This window comes from Talpa europaea (assembly GCF_964194135.1).
Source record: "Talpa europaea genome assembly, chromosome: 6".
NCBI lineage: Eukaryota > Metazoa > Chordata > Mammalia > Eulipotyphla > Talpidae > Talpa > Talpa europaea.
In genome coordinates this window covers 79,424,396-79,446,050 of record NC_140072.1, presented here as the reverse complement: position 1 = coordinate 79,446,050, position 21,655 = coordinate 79,424,396, and the positions used below count along the sequence as shown (strand labels likewise).

Here is a 21,655-nt window from a genome sequence, read left to right as displayed (position 1 = left end):
AGACCATGTTCCACCAACTTCATTTTTATGATTCATTCTTAAGTAATCTAAATTCTGATTATTAGAAAGCTTTGGGTATAAAAGTGAACCTTTGGTGAGCCATATACTGATTCTTAAAAATGGCTAAGTCATCACTTATTTCCCTGGAGCATTTGTCACCTTCATAATCCAAAGGGATTAATATTTCTTTTTTTTTTTAAGATTTTTTCTATTTATTTATACAAGCACTGGGGTACAGGCCAGAGGCGTGGGAGGGAATTCACCAGAGACAGAGTAGGGAGCAGAACAGGCAGAAGGACCGAAATACACTGTTGACGGGGGCAGCGGGCACGACAGGAGAGGTCTGCCACGCCATGTGGGAATCTCCCTGGCCGGCAGGGAATGGAACCAGCGCTGCAGAGGCTGCGGACAGCCTCACAGCACTGTGCTCAACCTGCTGTGCCACCGGAGGCCCAGGATTAATATTTCTGCTGAGAAGTGACCTCACTGAACCAGTTCCTTTTCAAATTGGTTAATATAAAGCTAAGACAAGGAGAAATCAATACATATTAGCAATCAAACTGGTCTCATTAAATATTGCCACCTCATTTAGTGTAACAAAAGAACACAGTACTATATTCTGGAAAACACAAAAAAATCTAAAATAAAAATATTCTCATTAACATCATTCATACGCTAGTAATAAATTAGCTTCCTTAAAATATTTTTTAAATTGTTCACAAAATCCATCCTTATTTTCTAAGTTAACAAAGATGAATTTTAAAAGTGCATAAAAATTCTTCAGGGCTTCACTGCAGTTCAGACAGGACTTCTTAGTGGTTTCCAAGACACAGCTTCTTGTCTTGGTGCTGTTCTTCAGCTGGAGGTCTGGATCTCAACACACCATCTAGCATTCAAGAATAACAGTATCAGGAAAAGCTTATTTCAAATAACATCTGTTAGCCATACAGGTTGTAAGATCAAAATAATGCATAAATTTTAAAAAGGGAGATTCATTTTACATAAAAATTCTCAACTGTTAAAAACTCATTCTAGATTATTCACTCAATAAGAAACCTTTAAAAACTGCATTCACTTAACAGTCTAAGACCAATAATTCATAAAATATTTTTTCTTTGAAAAAGTTATTATTAGATTGAAAAAAAATAAAATGCACCTACTTATCCTCCAAACAGAGGTGGGAACTGTCTATGGGGCAGGAAGACATGAGGGAGCGAGTCACCACTCCTGCATGCCTCCCCTACAAGGGAAATAGACATCTCATTGGTAGGTAGGAAAAATCTTTCTCATGTCTTTTTTTGGTAATATTTACAACATTAAAAGAATATATGTTATACAGATAGGAGTTCAAGAGTCTAGTAACAAACGAATATATGTAAGAACCTACCACCAAGCCCCCAAACTAGAAAGTTGCCACTTCCCATGTGCTCCCCAGTCTGATCCCACCCTCTTTCAATCCCATTCAGAGGTAACCACTATCATGAATCTTGTAATTTATCATTTCATTGCTTCTTAAAAATAATTTTACCACATATACTAAACAATACATGATTTGGCTATTTTTTTAAACTTTATGTAGAAATTGTATCATAATATATTTAGACTTCTTTTTTTTAAAGATTTATTTATTTATTTTTAAGATTCATTTATTTATTTATACAAGGAGTGGGTATAGTCAGAAGCGCGGGAGGGTGAGAGAATTCACCAGAGCCAGAACGGAGAGCAGAGCAGGCAGACTGACGAAGTACACTGCTGAGGGGAGCAGCGGGCGGCAGGAGAGGTCTGCGTGCCATGTGGGACCCTTGCCCAGTGGCTGAGGATCAAACCAGCGCTGCAGAGGTTGCGGGCAGCTTCACAGCCCAGTGCTCAACTGCTGCGCCACTGGGGAGGCCCCATAGACTTCTTGACTTTTTATTCAATATTATATTTCTAAGATCCATCCATGATTTACACAGATATAGCTCATTTATTTCCACTGCTATATAATATTCTATTGTATGAATATACACAGTATTTTTGTCTAATCTCTAGAGAGAAACATTTGTATAATTCCTAGTTTTTGCTTTTAAGAACAATGTTGCAAATAATTCTTTGTCCCTTGGTCTTTTATACTCAAGCAAGAGTTTTTCTAGGGCCTATACATATTATTCATATTGCTGAGTCATGAAGTACATGCATGTCAACTTTACAAAAATAATGTTAAATTGTTTTCAAAGGTGATTGTATAAACATTCAGTCCAATCAGCAACACAAAAAAATTCCTACTGATCCACAACCACTAGCATTTGGTACTGGCAATCTTTAATTTTGCCACTGTAATGGATGTAAGACATCACTTCAATATTTGCATTCCCCTAACTGCTGATGAGTTTGAGCATTTTTTTCATGTATTTATTAGATACTGTGTTTCATTTGTTTTGAAATACCTATAACTCTCTTTTACTCATTCTCCATTAAAAATTCTCTAAGACTTCTTTGTATGATCTGGAAACCAGTTTATTATCATGTATGGAAATATATTTTTCCAATGGGAAGCTGGTCTTTTCGTTTTATAATACCTCTTGGAGAAGAAAGACCTTAATGACAATGTTTTCTAATTTCCCCACCTTTTCATTTAATGGTCTTTGCATACCATGGAAGGCATCCTTTCTATTCTAGGTCATAAAGATATCCAATATTTTCTTCTAAAACTTAAAATTACTGGAATTCTGGTCTCTGTTTCTGCATGGAAGTAGCTCAGAAGTTGTCATAAGTCTTAGCAAATAAAAAATGGACAGACTCAAATATCAACAACTCATCTTAGAACTCCAAGAGAGGGAAGGACACAGAGCAAACCCCTGAGATTGGAAAGACAGGAAAATATTGGGAGTCTCAGCTAAATGGAGCACTCATGAGCAGAAACTGCCCTGAGAACCAGAGCAAGGATAGGGAGATCAGAACTGTACTTGGTGAATTGCTGGAGGCTCAGTGTGGATTTAGTCATGGAGGGGAGCCTCCACAATATTGTAAGATCTACTTCAAGGAGCTTCATCAGGTTGTCAAAGGAATTACAGGAGAAAAATTCCGTCGTGCTTCTAGTAGGGAGAGGGGAAAAGACACCATTTTGAAATATGCCAAAGTTCTCTGTTCTTAGCAGGGGGACTCTAGTCAACCAGAACCTATTCTACTGGGGTATTATTATCAGAGCCTAACTGAGTTGGAGGAAGGGAAACACCGAAATTCAGTCCACTCTAGTCATCCTGATCCACTTAATAGGGGAGGAAAAAAAAAAAAGAGAAATACTAATGAAATTCACAGCCCAAAGGCACAGGTTTACTGAGACTAAGACCTCATCACAGGGATCACAGAGGTTTCCCATCCCTCATTACTAAGGTCTAGTTGCAACATGTCTTCCTTCTCCTAAGTGAGCTAGGAACAATAATCCCCGGATACAGGCCTTTTGTTGATTACTGTAGATAAATACCTTCTATTCCCTGACTTGCCTTTGTACTCTTTTATTTATTTTTATTGAGCTAACACTGTTTACGACAACATACATGATTCAGAGGTATAGGGTCACACCTCTTCGGATGTGTGTTACTTACTATATCACACAGTGGTATCTTTCAATAAACAAATGTTCATAATTTTATTTTTTTAATTTTTAAAAAAGATTTATTTTTATTCATTTATGCAGACAAGAACTGGGGTGTAGGCCAGAGGTGCAGAGGGTGAGAGAATTCACAAGAGACAGAGCTGGGAGCAGAACAGGTGGATCCACCAAAATACACTGCTGAGGGGTGTGTCAGGTGAAAAAGGCAAGGTCTCCTGTGCCACGTGTATCAGCTCCCTGGCCTGGGGATGGAACTTGTGCTGCAGTGGTTGACAACAGTTTGACAGCGCTGAGACTTAACCCTTGCACCACCAGGGAGGTCCCAATGTTTGTAATTTTAACATAGGTAAATTAATTGATCTTTAGTGGCTAGTGCTATTGGTATCCTTTCCTTAGCCACAGGGAAGTATTTACTAATACCCTCAAAAACTGCTATTGACTATACATTATTTAATCAGATCCATATATATTTTTCTTTTACTTCTTTCCTGATAGTTTTTTAAAAGAAAGATGGGGTGGATATGTACTTTTTCCAGATAGCAAATAAAAGATTTGCCACTTGAATAAAATAAGGCTAAATTAGAACACAAAACCAAGATATTTGCATAGAAATTAGTTTTATTAAAGGCTTTTATAGGTCCGGATTTTTCAATTGTTATTATTAAGGAAATTTTACTTATACTAAACTTCCATTTATGTAGGGTCCAAACAGAAAAATAATATGCCAAATATTTAAAAATAATACTATAAAACAATAAATAACATTCACAATTACATGCCTAAAGAATGACAAGATCTTCCAAAGATTATATTGCATTAAAAATATCTATTAATATGCAAATAACAGAACTTTGAAGATTAGGAATTCATTTATGGTAGCTGTGATGACTCTTTATTATTCAAAAAAGCAGAACATTTACATTCTCTGACCAATCTAAGCAAATGTGACTTTACTCTAATAAGAATGATTATAAAATCATTTGACCCTATAAGCATCTAAATTATACATTTTTTTTTTCTAACTGCCCAAGAATATTTTGTTTTGGTTTAGAAGAGTAAGAGTATTGTCACATATTAATTTAACTGACAAATTTAATTTGTACATGGTTATTTGTATTAGATATATTCTATAGGACTATTTATTAACCAGCACTTTCTATCATGCCTTGTTTGTGAAACATTGAATGTCAAAAATCTAAGCTGTGAAAAGAATGTGGTACATTTAAGACCACAACAATTTCTAACACCTGATCATTAAAATTTATGGTGTCCTATGGCTGGTGTCCTATGGAAATGTGATGGTTAGGGCTAGCACCGAAAAGAAGAGGACCTCTAAGTCCACAACAATTTTTAACACCTGATCATTAAAATTTACTATGTAGTCCCTTAACAACAAAGCTAACCATAAGGAAGGACTTGTAAATACTTACTCTCTTTGCTTTCAGTCTCGTTTTGTTCAAGAGCACAAGGTCCTAATGGATTCAGCTGCCACTGTAAAAGGGCACAGTTTATTTATATGTTTAAGAAGGATTTAACAAAAAAGCATTTTAGCATCCTGCTTTTAAATGTCAAAACTGCTTTTTTTTAATAAAGATTTATTTTTATTTATTTATACAAGCACTGGGTACAGTCAGAAGCGCGGGAGGGTGAGAGAATTCACCAGAGCCAGAGTGGGGAACAGAACAGGCAGACTGATGAAATACACTGCTGAGGGGAGCAGCGGGAGTGGCAGGAGAGGTCTGCGCGCCATGTGGGACCCTTGCCTGGCGGCTGGGGATTGAACCGGCACTGCAGAGGCTGCGGGTAGCTTCGCAACCCAGCGCTAAACCACTGCGCCACTGGGGAGACCCTCAAAACTGCTTTTAAGAAAAAAATAGTGAGCATGATCACATTAACCAAGCTTTACTAATGACCCCGAAGGGTAAGACTTCTGGGATCAAAATCAGTATCCTTAGAGAAGGAAGAAACTTTAATTTTAAAGGTACTTTACTTTTATTTTACAGATAAGTGGAAGGCTAGAGAAGTGTAGTGACTTGTCCAACGTTACACACTAAGGGCAGTGATAGAATTAGACACTGAGTACGCCCATGACTGATACGGTAGAATGTCCATACCATATGCTGTCTCCAGGTCCCACAGAATCTCATAATGAAATATACAACCAAGATTATCTTGCCTTTGGATACAGTTATACCATACAATAAATACTCTTATTTACATCGTATCACAGTAAATATCATCTGACTATAGTTTTCCATCTCAACCATTCAGAAATAGGGAAGTCTGAAAATTCTTGATTATTACAGAGAAGACCAAAGCAGCAGATACGACAAACCAAGTATAATCAGTATCTCGTAACATAGCCCTTCCTTTCTTACTTGGCTAAAAATCCCCATCATCAGAATAACTAGTGACTTAGCCAAAAGACCTCCCTAAGGCATTTTCTCCAGAAAGATAAAATTAAGGGAACAGTACCTGGAAGCCTGTTCCATAAGTGTTAGTTCATCAGATAAACTAGTTATTATCATGGGCCTTGAGGGGTGATGAGATACAAGATGAACTATATGTAAAAAAGTCTTTGGAAAGGAAGGACATCTAGTATGGGCCAGTGTACTATGGAAATGTGATGTTAGGGCTAGCACCGAAAAGAAGAGGACCTCTAAGTATGGGAAGTTATTGATGAGATTTTAAAATGGCATGTTTCTAACACTAAATTCAATCAAACACTAAATTCAATCAAATCAAACCACTAAATTCTATTAATTTGGGCAAAGTAAAAACCCAAAACCCTGAATTTACATTTATGGATATCCATAAAAAGACTATTTAACTGTAAAAACTCAGAAACAATCTAGGTCTCTAATAACAGGGGAATGGTTAAGTTATGTCTATAGGTTGGAATATTATATAATTATTGAAAATTATTTTTGAAGAATTTTCAGACAAAATACAGTAACATGTTAACAGTGTTATGCATGAGTTGTGGGATGGTATCTATTCTTTATGTTGCTAGTTCTCTGCAATAAACATGTATTACTTTTTTTTTTTAAGATTTATTTATTTATTTATTTATACAAGCATTGGGTACAGTTAGAAGTGCGGGAGGGTCAGAGAATTCACCAGAGCCAGAGTGGGGAAAAGAGCAGGCAGAATGATGAAGTACACTGCTGAGGGGAGCAGCGGATGGCAGGAGAGGTCTGCATTCCATGTGGGACCCTCGCCCGGCGGCCGGGGATCGAACTGGAGCTGCAGAGGCTGCGGGCAGCTTCGCAACCCAGTGCTCAACCGCTGCACCACCGGGGATGCCCAAACATATATTACTTTTATACTAAAAAAAAAAACCCAATATGACCTAAAAGAAAAAAAATGAGTTTTTGAGGAAATAAACATGGGCTTACACTGGTTAAATCTTTTCTTGTTTGCCCAACAAAATTAATTTCCATTTGTTTTAATCTTAGTAACAAATATAAAATTTATTGATATTAGTATTTACTGATACATATTATATTACATAGTATTTATTGATACTATTTTTGATAGCATAAAGTAGGTATAATCATTATTGAAATTCAAACCTAGAAGAAATACTAGAATTTATGTTAGTTCCCAGTATGTTTGAAACTTAAGTGTTTAGCTAACTACATAGTTTAAATCATTTATTTCAAACCACAGGAGATGAGGAAAAGGAGTGAGAAGGCATCTTCATCTGAAGGAGAACAGTGTATCTCCTGGGTAGCGACCTGGCCCAACAGGTGCTTCTGTATCCTCTCTCTGCCCGAGGGGCCTTTACTCCCTTGTCTTGCCAGTCTCCTTTTGCTTCTCTTGCCCTGTCTTACATTCTTGATCTCCTCACTCTCTTTATGATTGAAAAACTATAAAGTCCACTGGTAAGAAAGATATTTCAGAATTTATGTAACTCATCATTCAAAGTCTTGAAGAGCTCGGTCACTTAATCTTTATGAAGAGAATTTAAAAATCTGTTTCTTCCCATTCTTCAGGAGGAATGAAGAGACAGAAAACTGGAGATTTCTCTTCGACTAATTGCATGGGAAGCTTTGGTTTAGTTTTACAAGAGAGGCCTTTTTTCCTATGTCAACTTCTTTTGATGCCACCTTTTTCTTTTAAAATTGTAGTAGTGGGCCTCCCTGGTGGCGCAAGGGGTTAAGACGCAACCTATGAGGCTATCCACACCCACTGCAGCACGAGTTCAATCCCCAGCCAGGGAGCTATCCACATGGTGCAGCAGACCTCTCCTGTCTCACCCACTACTCCCCTCAGCAGTGTATTTCAGCTGATCTGCCTGTTCAGTTTCCCACTCTGCCTCTGGTGAATCCTCTCACCCCCTCACCTCTGGCCTGTACCCCAGTTCTTGTATGCATAAATAATCTTTAAAAAAATAAAATTGTGGTAGTTTAAATAATACAATTGAAAATAGAAAAACAAAAATGCATGACAAAATGTATTTTGTTAGTTATCTGCATCTGTTAGTTATCTTATGTATTCCAGGAACCCTGGAATCAAACGGGAATGTCAAGGTGAAACTTATAAAGTGTTCCATTATATGCCTTTTGTACTCACTGTAAATTCTAGTATTTTTCTGCCAGGATTATTATTACAAAGCAATATGATTCCAGACAGGATCCTTTTATTACATAGTGAGCCCTGATTAGAATCTATGGATTAATAGTATTAATGTATCAATGATTTCCTGAGTTTTGTGACTGTATTATCTGATGTAGGGAAATAGGCTGAGGAAATATACAAGATTCCAGAGTTATATGAAGTCAACAATGTACTCTCAAATGTTTCTGGAAAAAAATTCTTTGTAGTGTTTTTTAGAACTTTTCTGTATAATTGAGATTGTTTCTAAAAATTTTTCTCCTAAAAACCTAAATGATAAAAAGTTAAAGTAAAAATTTTCATTTTCCTTGCACTTTATTTCAAAAATATCAAATATTAAATCCCTTCTAATTTTTCCCTGACTCTTCTCATGAGAAATGTGTGGCAAATGTGCACACAAGGTCATCTGTGTATATGTAAGTATGTGTATTACCTTGTTTTGGGTCATCTTATACTATTTTCACCTCCATTTACCAATCTAAGCCAGAAGGAAGGGTCGGGAAGGTGGGTCTGAGATTTTCTTTTGTTAGCCACCAGATGGCACTAAAGAGTCCACTAATGCAAGATCTGTAAGCTCAATATTCAACGCTCCATAGACATGTAAATTCCTTTTTTAAAAAAATTTTTTCTCCCACGTAGAAGAACTGGGGTGTAGGCCAGAAGTTCGGGGGTTGGCGGAGAGAATTCACCAGAGACAGAGAGGGGAGCAGAACAGGTGCTTTTACTGAAATACACTGCTAAGGGTGCTTGCAGTGGGCAAGACAGGAGAGGTCTGCTGTGCCATATGGGTTAGCTCCCTGCGCAGGAGATGGAACTCAGGGTGTAGGGGTGATAGTGCTGAGACTTTATCCCCTAGGCCACCAGGGAGGCTCTAAGATATAAATTCTTTTTTTAAAAAAAAAAAAAGATTTACTTGTTTATGCATACAAGAGCTGGGGTGCAAGCCAGAGGTGCGTGTGTGTGTGTGTGTGTGTGTGAGAGAGAGAGAGAGAGAGAGAGAGAGAGAGAGAGAAAGATTCACCAGAGACAGAGTGGGGAGCAGAACAGGTAGATCTACTGAAATACACTGCTGAGGAGAGCAGCAGGCGAGACAGCACAGGTATGTTGTGCCATGTGGGTCATGCCCGTGGCTGGGGGATCAAACTGGTGCTATTGCGGCTGCAGATAGCTTCATAGTGCTGACACTTAACCCCTTGCTCCACCAGGGAGGCCCCCAAAGATGTTAATTCTTAAGTTAGAGGTCCTAAACTGAACATTTGTAATTAAGCAAGTGTCTGCACATAACAATAAACTCAACGAAAATAGTTTGTTGAAATTTTTTAAAAAGGACAGGAATCATAAATTTAAAATATGCATCAGGGTACCTAACAACAAAATATAAAGTATCCTGGAAGAAAATGTGTATCTACTTACAGTAAATTTGTTAACACCCTCAAGTTCCCCAAATCTCATGTAAGAAATGTCTGCCTTCTTTTTTCCAACATCTACATCTCCTGCGTAGATTTGTTTTATGCCTGCACCTTTAATTAAAGGTACACATTCATCACATGGGCATTTTGTCACAAAAATCATACTTCTTTCTTCTGGTTTAATTTCTTGACACCTACAAAAAAGTATACAAAATATTAGAAAAGTAGTTTACAAAAGAGTAAGTTATATATTAGAAAAATATTTAAACATTAAAATTGATTTTTTAATTTTAAAAACAGGCAACATTAAAAACAACAATAATCACTTATTATTGCTGAATTAGTGCCTGCTCAAAATATAAAAATTCATAAATTGTTAAAATAATATCCAAGGGCCTCCCTGGTGGCGCAGCGGGTTGAGCGCAGTGCTGTGAAGCTATCCACAGCCTCTGCAGCGCCAGTTCGATTCCTAGCTGGCCAGGGAGATTTCCACATGGCGCAGCATCTCTCCTGTCTTGCCCGCTGCTCCCCTCAGCAGTGTATTTCTGTCCTTCTGCCTGTTCTGCTCCCGCTTCCCGCTCTGTCTGTCTCACCCTCCTGCATCTCTGGCCTGTACCCCAGCTCTTGTATAAAAATAAATAAATCTTTATTAAAAAATCCAAATTAAATAATTATTTTAAATAAATCCATTTATTCTAAGCAATTTGGCAAGATTCAGTGTGAGTAAAAACAGTGAGAGAGAGAAACAGAACACGATGTTTTCTAAGTAAGAACCTCTGTGTAATATCAGAATCAGGGGCTAGAACTAATACCCTCCATCAAAGTTTACCATCTAGACAGTAACTGGTCATAGTAGTTAATAGATATACCCTTTATCTTCTAGTACCTGATGGATATTTAATAAATGCTTACCAAATTGAAAAATTAATATTAAAAGTTGATTGTGAGTTATAGTTTTTTTACCACTTTACCCAGGACAGAACAACATGACTTAACATATGTTTGAATTTGACAGAACCATATCTACATACAAAATGAAATAAGTAAATCTGTAATGAACAGCAAAAGGAAAATAATAAAGTTGTTTTCTAAGGATAGCTTAGAACTAAGAAAGGCTCTCATCTGAGGCTCCAAGGGTGGTACTTCCTAGTTCTGTGGTTTATGCTGCTCTTTAAGTCACCACCTGTCTATATTCATCTCCCTAGTTCATGCTCTCAATCTATTCACCATTACTAGGGCAACAGAACTGTATGCATCTAGTCTATTCAAATTATACCTGCAATCCAAGTAATCGGTAGCGTGGCTCTGTCAATGCCATTCTACTACCCCACTGCCTAACAGAGGGAATCTAAATCCAAAGGCCTCCCTTGTCCAGTCCCAACCTATTACCATGTGCTCTCTGTTTCAGCATATCTGGAACATTCATTTTTTTTTTTGTGGGACCCTCGCTGGCAGCCGGGGAATGAACCGGCCTGCAGAGGCTGCAGGCAGCCTCGCAGCCCAGCACTCAACCGCTGTGCCAGCTGGGGAGGCCCGGGAACATTCATTTTTTAGAAAGATTTATTTTATTTATTTATGCATACAAGAGCTGGGGGTGCAGACCAGAGATGTGGGGGAGGGGTGAGAGGATTCACCAGAGACAGAGTGGGGAGCAGAACAGGCAGATCTACTGAAACACACTGATGAGGGGAACAGTGCGTGAGTCAGGAGAGGTCTGCTGCGCCATGTGGGTCACCTCCCTGGCCAGGGATCAAACTCATGCTGCAGTGGCTGCAGATAGCTTTACAGTGCTGATGCTTAACCCCTTGCACCACCTGGGAGGCCCCCCTCATTACATCTTAAAGAAAATACATGCAAATGAATTTCATACCTAAATGTCAAGGCATTCTGTTCCGCATGTACAATGTATCTGAATTTCCTTATTTCTCTGTCTTTCTGTTTGTCATCCATGTGTGGGAAGTCAGCGTATTCAGATCCAACAGGAAAAGCATTATAACCGCATCCTATGAAGTACATGGCACCTGTTCCATCACAATTTCGCTAAAAAATTGAGCAAACCAACAAAAGTTTAGTTTTCAACATTTTAAAATGGTACTCTACGATATATATATATATAATTTTATTGTTTTTAACTTTTTATTTATTATTTGTTTTTATTTTATTTATTTATACAAGCACTGGGTACAGTCAGAAGCGCGGGAGAATGACAGAATTCACCAGAGCCAGAGCGGGGAGCAGGGCAGGCAGAAGGACCAAAGTACACTGCTGAGGGGAGCAGCATGAGGCAGGAGAGGTCTGCGTGCCATGCGGGACCCTCCGCTGGTGGCCGGGGAGCATCCGGGGATGGAACCAGCGCAGCAGAGGCTGCAGGAAGCTTCGCAACCCAGCGCTCAACCACTGCGCCACCGGAGAGGCCCTATATATATTTTAAAGATTTATTTTTATTTATACAAGAGCCAGGGTACAGGCCAGATGCGCGGGAGGGTGAGAGGATTCACCAGAGACAGAGCAGGGAACAGAACAGGCAGACTGATGAAATACACTGCTGAGGGGAGCAGCGGGCGAGACAGGAGAGGTCTGCTTGCCATGTGGGTTGCTCCGAGGCTGGTGGGGATCGAACTGGCACTGGAAAGGCTGCAGACAGCTTCACAGCACTGCGCTCAACCGCCCGCGCCACCAGGGAGGCCCCTCTACAATATATTTTTAAAGCCTGGTATCATACTTTCTATAATGAATTCAGTTTTCTGTGACATACTGAGCAATCCAAAAAAATACAATATTAGATCATCCTACTGAAGTGTGGTCTTGTCAAGCTAAATTTCAAGGCCAGTCATCCTAATATATAACCTCATGGCAGCCGTTGGTTTAAGTACTTAATTAAACACTAGCTTGTTTAATTCACAGATTGTTTCACTTGATTCAGTCATGTCAACCTCTTCTCAAAGAGAGTTGTAAGATGCTGGAGAACAACAGTCACACTCTATGCCTCTTTTCTATCCTGTAAAGTACACCTGTTAGTGTTCGATACATAACAGGTACTCAACAAATGATTAATTTCTAATATTCTCTTTGTATGTTACTTGTTAGCAAGATAGAAATTTAAAAAGTATTTTACATAGAATATTTCTGTTGTATTAAAAATGTGCTTTTGTGATACAGTTGGAAAATTAAAAATGCACTTTCTTTTAACCTTCAATATTATTTGGGCCTCTAAGTCTATACTACAGAACTTTGTACATAAGTGGCTTGTTTTTTTATATTTCCTGGTGAATGGCATATTAGGAATATTTACTCTAAATAAATATTTACTCTAAATAAATGTCAAACATCCTGCTGAGTTTTATATGTATTATTTCATTTACTCAATCTTCACAACCTAGAATGTAGTACTATTATTATTTGTTTTATAGGTAAGGGAACTGAGGTAGAGAAACACTTAACTTTTTCAAGGATACAAAGCTAGTAAATAACAGCTAGAATTCAATCCCAGGTTGTCTGACTCCAAACTCATTTCTGTTGACTTACTCATGTTCCATATAATTCACCTGGCGACTTAAATTCTCTACAAAGTAGTTGAGAACCAGATGTGAAGGCAAAAGGCTGCTGAGCATTCATATAAACACACAGGAGAGTACTAACTAAAGGCTAGGCACTGCTTTAAGTGCTGGGAATACAGGTATAAATCAGACGGAGAATCCCTATCCTCAAGAAACTTCTTATCTAGAGATAATAAGACCAGACACATAATTTTTAGTATGATGAGTGTCACAAATGAATTGTACAGACCGGTATGGGAATTTTTTGGCAGAGGAACCCATTCTAGCACATATAATGGAATCAGGAGACATCTTGGAGGTGGAATCCATAGCATCTGGTTATTAATTCTGTGGAGCAACAGGGAATGGGCTTGTGACCACTTATGGAGGAATAGGTAAGCAAACAAGATTCTAGATATATCAGGCAGGATGAACTTAAAGGGCTTATTAAGCATGCAGGCAAATAGTCAAACTGCTTGCTGTTTCTACTGAAGCAAAACTTAGGCTCCTTACCCATCTTTTAGTCAGCTACTTAGTTATCAAGTATCTCTTGATTCCATGCCTTCTTAACTCATCTCCATGATTCCATGTTTTCACCATCTCTTATTAATCTCTCTATTTCCTGTCTACCCTCACTTCATTCCTTTCATAACGTAATCTGATGAAATCATTTCCCCATTTAAAATATGTTTAGGTTGCACTGTTCGATACAGCAGCCAAAAATGCTTAGTTTGAATTGTGAGGTGCTGAGAGCATAAAACACACACATGTTTTTGAAGACAATATTCCTCCAACATGCAGAACATTTTGTCAATAATTTTAACATGCGGGCCTCCCCCGGTGGCGCAGCGGTTGAGCACTAGGCTGCGAAGCTGCCAGCAGCCTCTGCAGCGCCGGTTCAATACCCGGCCACCGGCAAGGGTCCCACATGGTGCACAGACCTCTCCTGTTGCGTCCGCTGCTCCCCTCAGCAGTGTATTTCGTCAGTCTGCCTGTTCTGTTCCCTACTCTGTCTCTGGTGAGTTCTCTCACCCTCCCGTGCTTCTAACTGTACCCAGTGCTTGTATAAATAAATAAATAAATAAATCTTAAAAAAAAATTTTTTTTAACATGTTGGAACAATATTATTTCTGGACACCTAGTTAAATATAACATATTCTTAAAATTAATTCACCTGTTTCTTTTTATTTTAATGTGGCTCCCAGAAAATTTTGAATTCTGTATATAACTTGCCTTTTATTTCTGTTGGGTAGGGCTATGCACAGTAGCCCCCCCATTTAAAGGATAAAGTACAAACTCTCAACATGCTTTACAAACTTCCTCATGGCCCATTCCAATTTTTTGCCACTCTACTCTGCACAGGTCTCTGGACACCCACAATGACAAATCACTTGCATTTTACCACATTTTTTCTCACACCCCCTACCGTTCCCTGTTATCCTCCTAGTCTAATGAACTTGTGCTGCCTGATGAACTATTTATTCTGATTGGGACTGGGGAGGGATAGGAAATCGGGTTGGACACTATGAGTGGGACAGTGAGAAAGAGAATGATCAAGGTCAGGAGACAGCTGCAGCGAGATAGGTAAGTGGGGCCGAGGAAGATAATGGCACCAAGGGAAATGGTGTTGTGGACATCCAGAGTGCAGTGACAGATCAATGCCAGAAACAGAAAGAAACAAAATGTGAAACTGCCCTGCCTAAAAAGAGAAAACAAAACAATAAAAACTCCAACAGATAAAAGCAGCCTCCTGAATCCCACCGATGGCAACTCAAATTTTGAGCCCCCTCTTGGCAACAGGAGCTTTGCTTTGCTGCTTTTGCTTCAAATAGAGTTTGCTTTGCCTTGCCTCAAATAAACTTTTGCTGTGCATACTCTACTGTCTTCTGGTGTCAGTGCGGCCACTGGATCCTTGCACCTTCTGCTGTCTGAGGAGGCCAAGAACTCGAGGGTGAAGTGCCAATTTGTGGGTCTGCTACTCCTAGGCAGCCTATTCGGCCACCATTTTGTCACCTAAACAAGGTCAAAGTGGCCCGGCCAGTTAGGAACAGGAGCCCAAACCCTTAAGCCCTTCAGATCAAACAAGAGCACAAAGCTGGATCACACTGGGAAGGTTATGCATCACAAGGTATGTCCAGAACGCCTGGGGGGCTGAGGACTGATGCATAACATGTGCATCAGGAGGTATGTCCAGAATGCTCAGGGGGCTGAGGACCGATGCATAACATATACTCCCGACTTATACATCGAGACGTATGACTGGGAATGCCCGGGGGGCCGAGGACCGATGTATGACAAGGGACCCCAGAAGCTGATCAGTGGAGAGCCTTGTTGATAAGATTAGAACCATGGCTGGGGATTAGGGTGTAGCATCAAGTAGATTAGAAGTGCCTGGAGGGCAGACTCACAATCCCTAATCTTCTACATCCTTCCCCTTTCTTTAATCTCCCTAATCTCCTGACAACCAATTATGTGTGTCAATAAAAGGGCCAGGATCTTGCTCTTCAGCAGCATCCTGCATTATGTAGCCTGCTCCACAACTCCCATTTGTCAGTGTGTTGTTGTCTGACGCAACACCAATTGTTTGTTTCAGTAGGAAATCTGTACACACACATTGTTTATGGCCTGTCTGCTCTGAGTTAATTTTCCAGGCCAAGGACACGTCTGGAAGAGTGTGGGGAGCCAGTGCCATCTGAAGACAAGCCTCAGCATAATGGGACACGTTTGAGGCCAGGTGTCCAGGAGGGAGACGAGGTCCGGGGGCTGGATATCACAGGCTCCCGGCAGCAGTCAAGGCCTGCTTACTGCTAAACTGTCTTTGTCCAACTCACTATAAATAGCCAGCTGGAAATGAAATTTTAAGGCTATTTATTTAGGGTGCTAACCCCCTCTCCCACCACACCTCCCCTGCCTTCCAGATTGTTGGCTATCTGATTAAAGCCACCTTAAAGATTCAATTCCTGTCTCTACTTTATTAGCACTTGGTGGTGACAGGTGGCCCGAACTTTGTTCTTCCAGTTACAGCTCTTCAAGACTAGTAGTATCTTACCTCCTCTAAGAATATTTTACTTTTTCTCCAAATAGAGTGAAGGTTCCTATCCTTTATGCTCTCGTGGTATCATGTTATAATCACACTTAAGTACCAGTCTCTCTTTCACTTCGGTGGCTCCATCAGTAGGAACATAGAAGGCCATAAAGGGCAGAATATGTAGTCTTTAACTCCCCACTGCTCACTGGTACTGTGCCTACACCCTGTAGAAAGTGTTTAGTAAATGTTTGCTAAATGAATGATATTATCCAGAAAACTATTGAGTAAGCAAATGTTCACTACATTTAATAAATGCACCAATATAAAAGATCAATTCCAATGGGTCAGTTAGATGTAATGCACTTAAGATTCAACTGTGTTTAAATGAAATCAAGGTCAAATGTTTAATAAATTATTTTAAAACTTACAGATTTTCCTTCTGCCCAAATGACTGCTCCAACTCCTGTTTTATGATCCTCTGAAAGAGAAAGGTCATTTAACTTAGTAAAAATCAATGACTTGTTAATCTCAGAAACACATTGCCCCCAAAATAACAAAAACATATTTATTGAAACAAACTCATAAATGTAGCAACAGCCACCGACATCTTCACTAATTATAGAAAAGTATTAAATATTTGCAAGCATGGGATATGGGAACTAGCAACTAAACAGTGTTACTACCAGCCCAGTCACACATGATCTACATGGAGAAATTAAATGGCACTATCCATAGTCAGGGCACTTCAAAGCCACAACTAGAACTAAGTGTAACTTAGTTGATTCTCTATTAACAAGTCAGTTTCTGAATGACCATTTCTAACAGGTTATGAAATTGACTAAAAAATAAGTTTCTTAATTAACAGATGCAATGTGATACTATTCACAATAATCAAATGCGGTTTATTTTAGACTCTTATAGAAAATACACTTATAGAAATGTTCTTGCTAAGAAAAATGTTCAAACACAACACAAACATAAAAAATCTTTAGGGGCTTACACATAATGCTGGAAAGGGCATGAATGGAATTTTGATTCAAACAAAACTTCCTTTCCCTGACCATCACACTTTACTGAGAGGGGAAAAAGAATGCCAAGTTAGTGACATGATGCTCATTTCTAAATCAAGTGACAGAAATTAAAACATGAGATTATGCTTCCCCACAGCACCTCTGCAACAAGTAGAGCTGTACTTCTTAAAATATTAATCTGAAAAGGAAAGCTTAAAACCCAAATAGAGATTCTGCATATTTAAGGGTTGACTTTTTCCTTCTACTAATGGAAGAGTAAGTTTGAAATTTATAAAGCAATTATATAGTAATTACAACTTAGTATTTATAAAATCTTAACAAGGGACTAATGTAGTTTTCCATGTAGTTTTACACAGAGAAAGCAATAATCATCTGTGAACTTAACTTTAGGGAATTTTCATGTTGGTGAGAATTAAATAAAACTGTGACTTCCTTGCAGTTTCCTAAAAGTTAGCCCTTCCAATGATAACATTTTTAATACTTACTTTTCCCTTTTTTAATGTTTACATATAACACTATAACATAAAAAGTATATAAAATAGTTTTTCTAGTAAAAGTACAAAGAAATTATTCTATGTATGCATTAAAAGCCAGGATGCTCAATAAATAAGTTACTCTTAAAAAAATTATACTATAATGAAATTCCCCATCTTCAGTCCAAGCAAGCTCATGCTTTCAAAATTATATTACAAAGCACGTATATAACTTATTTTAAACACTTTTACCCATTATCTCATTTTCACCCTAAAGGTAAACAGGCACATTTCCCTTTCTAGATGAGAAAGCAGACAAAGAAATCACGAAAATTTGGCTTTGCAGACCCACCCTACTTGTGTTTCCTCTACTGGTTCCCTTGACACTTGAATGTCCAAGTATATAGTGGTGGGGGAAATAGAAGTCACCATATTCATGAAACTTATGCACGAGGACAGAAACAGGAAAAGATGTTAGTAGCTCTGCTCTGCTAGGAAGGAAACAAACATAGTGCTGCAGAGGAGGCAACCACTTTTGCAGGGAAATTGTCATGAAAGGGATTTTGGTGTTAACAAATTTTTCTCCTCTCAAGACCTTCAGACTATATATAACACAAGGAGAAAAGAATTATGGCTTTTTGCTCATTTCTAAGGCAAGAAGCAAAAGTTACAAATACAAGGTTACATTTGCCTGCAAAACAGAATCTTTTGCTGTAGATACAATGGTTCTTAATACATGCATAAGTCTGAAATAAAAAAATGAAACTAAAATAGAAATTCTTCACAGTAAGAGCCTACTTTTCCTACCTTTAACTTTTTTTGTCTTTGTTTTTTTTTTTAGTCTCAGGAGCCACTCTTATTGTTTTCAGTCTGGGGACAGACTGAAACTTGTCAGGAGGGGAAACGTGATTTTCCACAACATGCAGTTCTACTTCCTAGCTAAGTTTAGTTGCAACAAGAAACTATTCTTTACCATGTGTCTTAAATCAGAATACAAGTTCATCTATTTTAGTTAGAGGAGATTTAACTCAGTTCCAAGTTTGGATGACAGATGTTGGATGGTAATGTCTTAAAAATCTCTTCATGTTTGTAATTTTTAAAGAAATTGCTCCTCATAACCAGGTGATTGACAAGGTTCTTCTCTGTCTACCTTTGAAGGAAAGTCAGCTCTCAATCACTTACTCAATATCCAACACTATGATTACTGAAAGCCGGATAGGTCTTTATCCAGTGGTTCTAGAATTCAGGCATGACTATTTTAGCTTCTAAATGTGTAGTCAGGCCAGGATTTGTCCAAGAGTGGTCTATGAACCATTTGCACCACCATCACTGGATACTCATTAAAAACAGGCTCATGGCTGGGCAGGCAGGGTTCAGGAATTTGAATTTCTCGTGAGTATCCGCTCTGATTGGCAGGCATGCTAAAAGTTGAGAACCATGGAGTTATGATTTGAAAGTTAACTTTCTTGGCTACTCTAACTTTCCATTATCAAAAATTGTGGTTTGGGAGAAGGGCATAATCCTCAACTTTGTAAAATAACTAGTCTAATGGAAAAACAGTGAAGGAAGATATGACCTCTTTTGTCCTGAACTATAAACAAATTTTGTCACTTTTTTTGCTACCCTAAAGTATCCTAGAAACATACTTTTAATGATACCTTTGTGGATCATATTTATTTTCAAAAAGCAATTCTTAAGTCACTTATTTTCAATTCCCTTTAGAATTTTGCTTTAAAGATTTTGAAATTCATTTTAATCATTTGTACATTTTTACATGAAGTGGTTTAATGGTTTCTTCACCTAAAAATTATGGTGAAAAAAGTCATCAAAGTAAACTGAATAGTGTAAAATTAAATATCCAAGTTATTAGAGGCACATTCTCTCAGGAGTGTGATTGGTCTCAGTGTTAAACTATTTCTCTCATTCTCTCTCTCCTAGTTCTGTGCCTGCTCAATAAATCATTGCTATTTTATCATCAATAAAGAACACATTGAAAATTCCTTACCTAAATCCCTTGTATCAAGTTTTGGTTTTTTTTTGAATATCTGATGCACTTATTTTGTGGCTATGCCTGACCAAATATTTAGGGCAAGCATTTATACATTTCACTCCATATGTAAACATATGTTTACATGTGTTGACTTGAAGTCAACATGTGTTGACTTCAGGGTGCCCCAGAACTCCCAGGGAGTGTAGTGTAATATATATGAATTAGATTATTTCCGAAGGCTGAAAAATTCTGAATTCTTTTTCATTTGGCTCCAAAGGTTTTGGATAAAGGACTCTGGACCAGTTATCTTTGGATATAAAAACATTGTCTTTATCCATTCAACACACTATCCTTAGTGCTAAGGAAGAGATGATGATGAAGACATTGTCTCTTCCCTGAAAGAGCTCACAGTAGAGTGGAGTTCAAGACAGAGTTGTGTCCTACTGAGGATGTGGGTTCCAGGCAAAACAGTCACACATGGTCAAAAAATTAACCTTGAAAAATCTTTTAAGTGGGCAGAAGCACAGCTCTGTGTACAAAACTCCACACAGAAATAGTGGGTAAATTTATAATTAGAATATCTATAAAGATATACGTGCAAATTTGTATCTATGCATTACTACAGCTTTAGTCTTTGGAATCATACATCGCATGATGAGGCATCTGCTCCAGCAGATTCACATGTCATAGCTTAATGCTTACTTTGGAATCTGGTGAATTCTATTTTGCCAAGGGGAATAGAGCTCTAACAGCTGTTCCCATTTCTGTTTCTGTCCTTCCAGAATGATTTCGAAAAAATTCTTTTTAAAGTTGGCTTTAGAAAAAGTCCTACAGCACACAATACAAAGTAATTACATTAAACAGAACTTTTACAGTATGGTTTGCAGTCATAAAAATTGCACTTGTAGAATCAAGTTCTTTTCTAAGAATTGATGATTTTTAAGCTTGAACATGAGAATCCCTTGCACAACTTAAAAAATTATTATTTTTAATTTAATTTTATTTAATTTTATTATTCTTTTTTATAAATAACATTATTTATTATGTTATACCTAGGCCACACTTTAGGGATGTCAGCAGGTCTGGATTGGAATTTGACCATTTGTACTTTCAATAAAAGTTTTGGTGGTTATTCTGCTTCAATGGTGATGTTGCCAGTTGAGTACCTTCGTTTTACTGAAATGACTTTGACCTGTAGTCTTTGTATAGAATAAACTGTAGACCAGCAGCATTTGTATGGGCCTTCTGTGAGGATTTTCTTACTTCCCCCTCTTTCTTAGGAGTTTTTAAAATCCTATTACAGTCCACTCAAATCTTACTCCATTGTGTTCCTACCTGCATTTTCCTCTTGCCCTCTTAAAGTTTCTTTTAAACAAATGATGATTCTACTTTGAAAACCTTGTCTCATAAGATGTAAAAACACTGTTCTATAAGTGGAAATACTGATGTTATCTCTTTATCACAATAAAGAAAATTTTAAGGAGTATTTTCCTTTTTCACATACATACTCACGAACAATTTAATACTCATGAACAACATAAAGTAAAAATGTTTGATTTCTTGACTTACTGATTGAAGACATACCAGCAATGGAAAGAATTTACCAATATTCCTTTACTTTGATTCCATCAGTTATTTTGAATTCATACTTTTATTATAAAGATTTTTATTAAATACTGAATACATACAAAATATTTAATAATGAACAAAAATAAATGATACTGGTTCTCCCTTCTCTTTTTGTCCCGTTTTCTAGGGGAGACTTCAATGAATCAAGAGACAGAGAATGGCCTAGCTAATCAGTAATCAGACCCTGGTTTACAAATGTAGCAGTGAATACATGGTCACTAGAAATCCCAAAACTGCTAATAGAGTTTTTTACCCAATGGTTCCACTAATACATAGATACTAAAGCAAATCTTTAGTATCTAAGAAAAAGTGAACTCTATCATAGATGAGATGAATACCACTTTACG

General features: G+C 37.9%; 1 protein-coding gene across 1 annotated transcript in view; it reads right to left on the bottom strand.

Moving 5' to 3' along the window:
- Positions 1-812: 812 nt before the first annotated feature.
- The window catches only part of CDADC1 (cytidine and dCMP deaminase domain containing 1), a gene marked incomplete at its 3' end in the record, with an annotated part of 43,590 nt that continues 22,747 nt past the window's right edge, over positions 813-21,655 (bottom strand). The window contains exons 6-10 of the mRNA XM_084234562.1: positions 16,614-16,663; positions 11,492-11,661; positions 9,626-9,815; positions 5,023-5,083; positions 813-886 (exon numbers count right to left, since the gene is read on the bottom strand). Of these exons, the coding sequence (XP_084090688.1) occupies positions 813-886; positions 5,023-5,083; positions 9,626-9,815; positions 11,492-11,661; positions 16,614-16,663 (545 nt within the window). The remainder of the gene's footprint in view (positions 887-5,022; positions 5,084-9,625; positions 9,816-11,491; positions 11,662-16,613; positions 16,664-21,655) is intronic.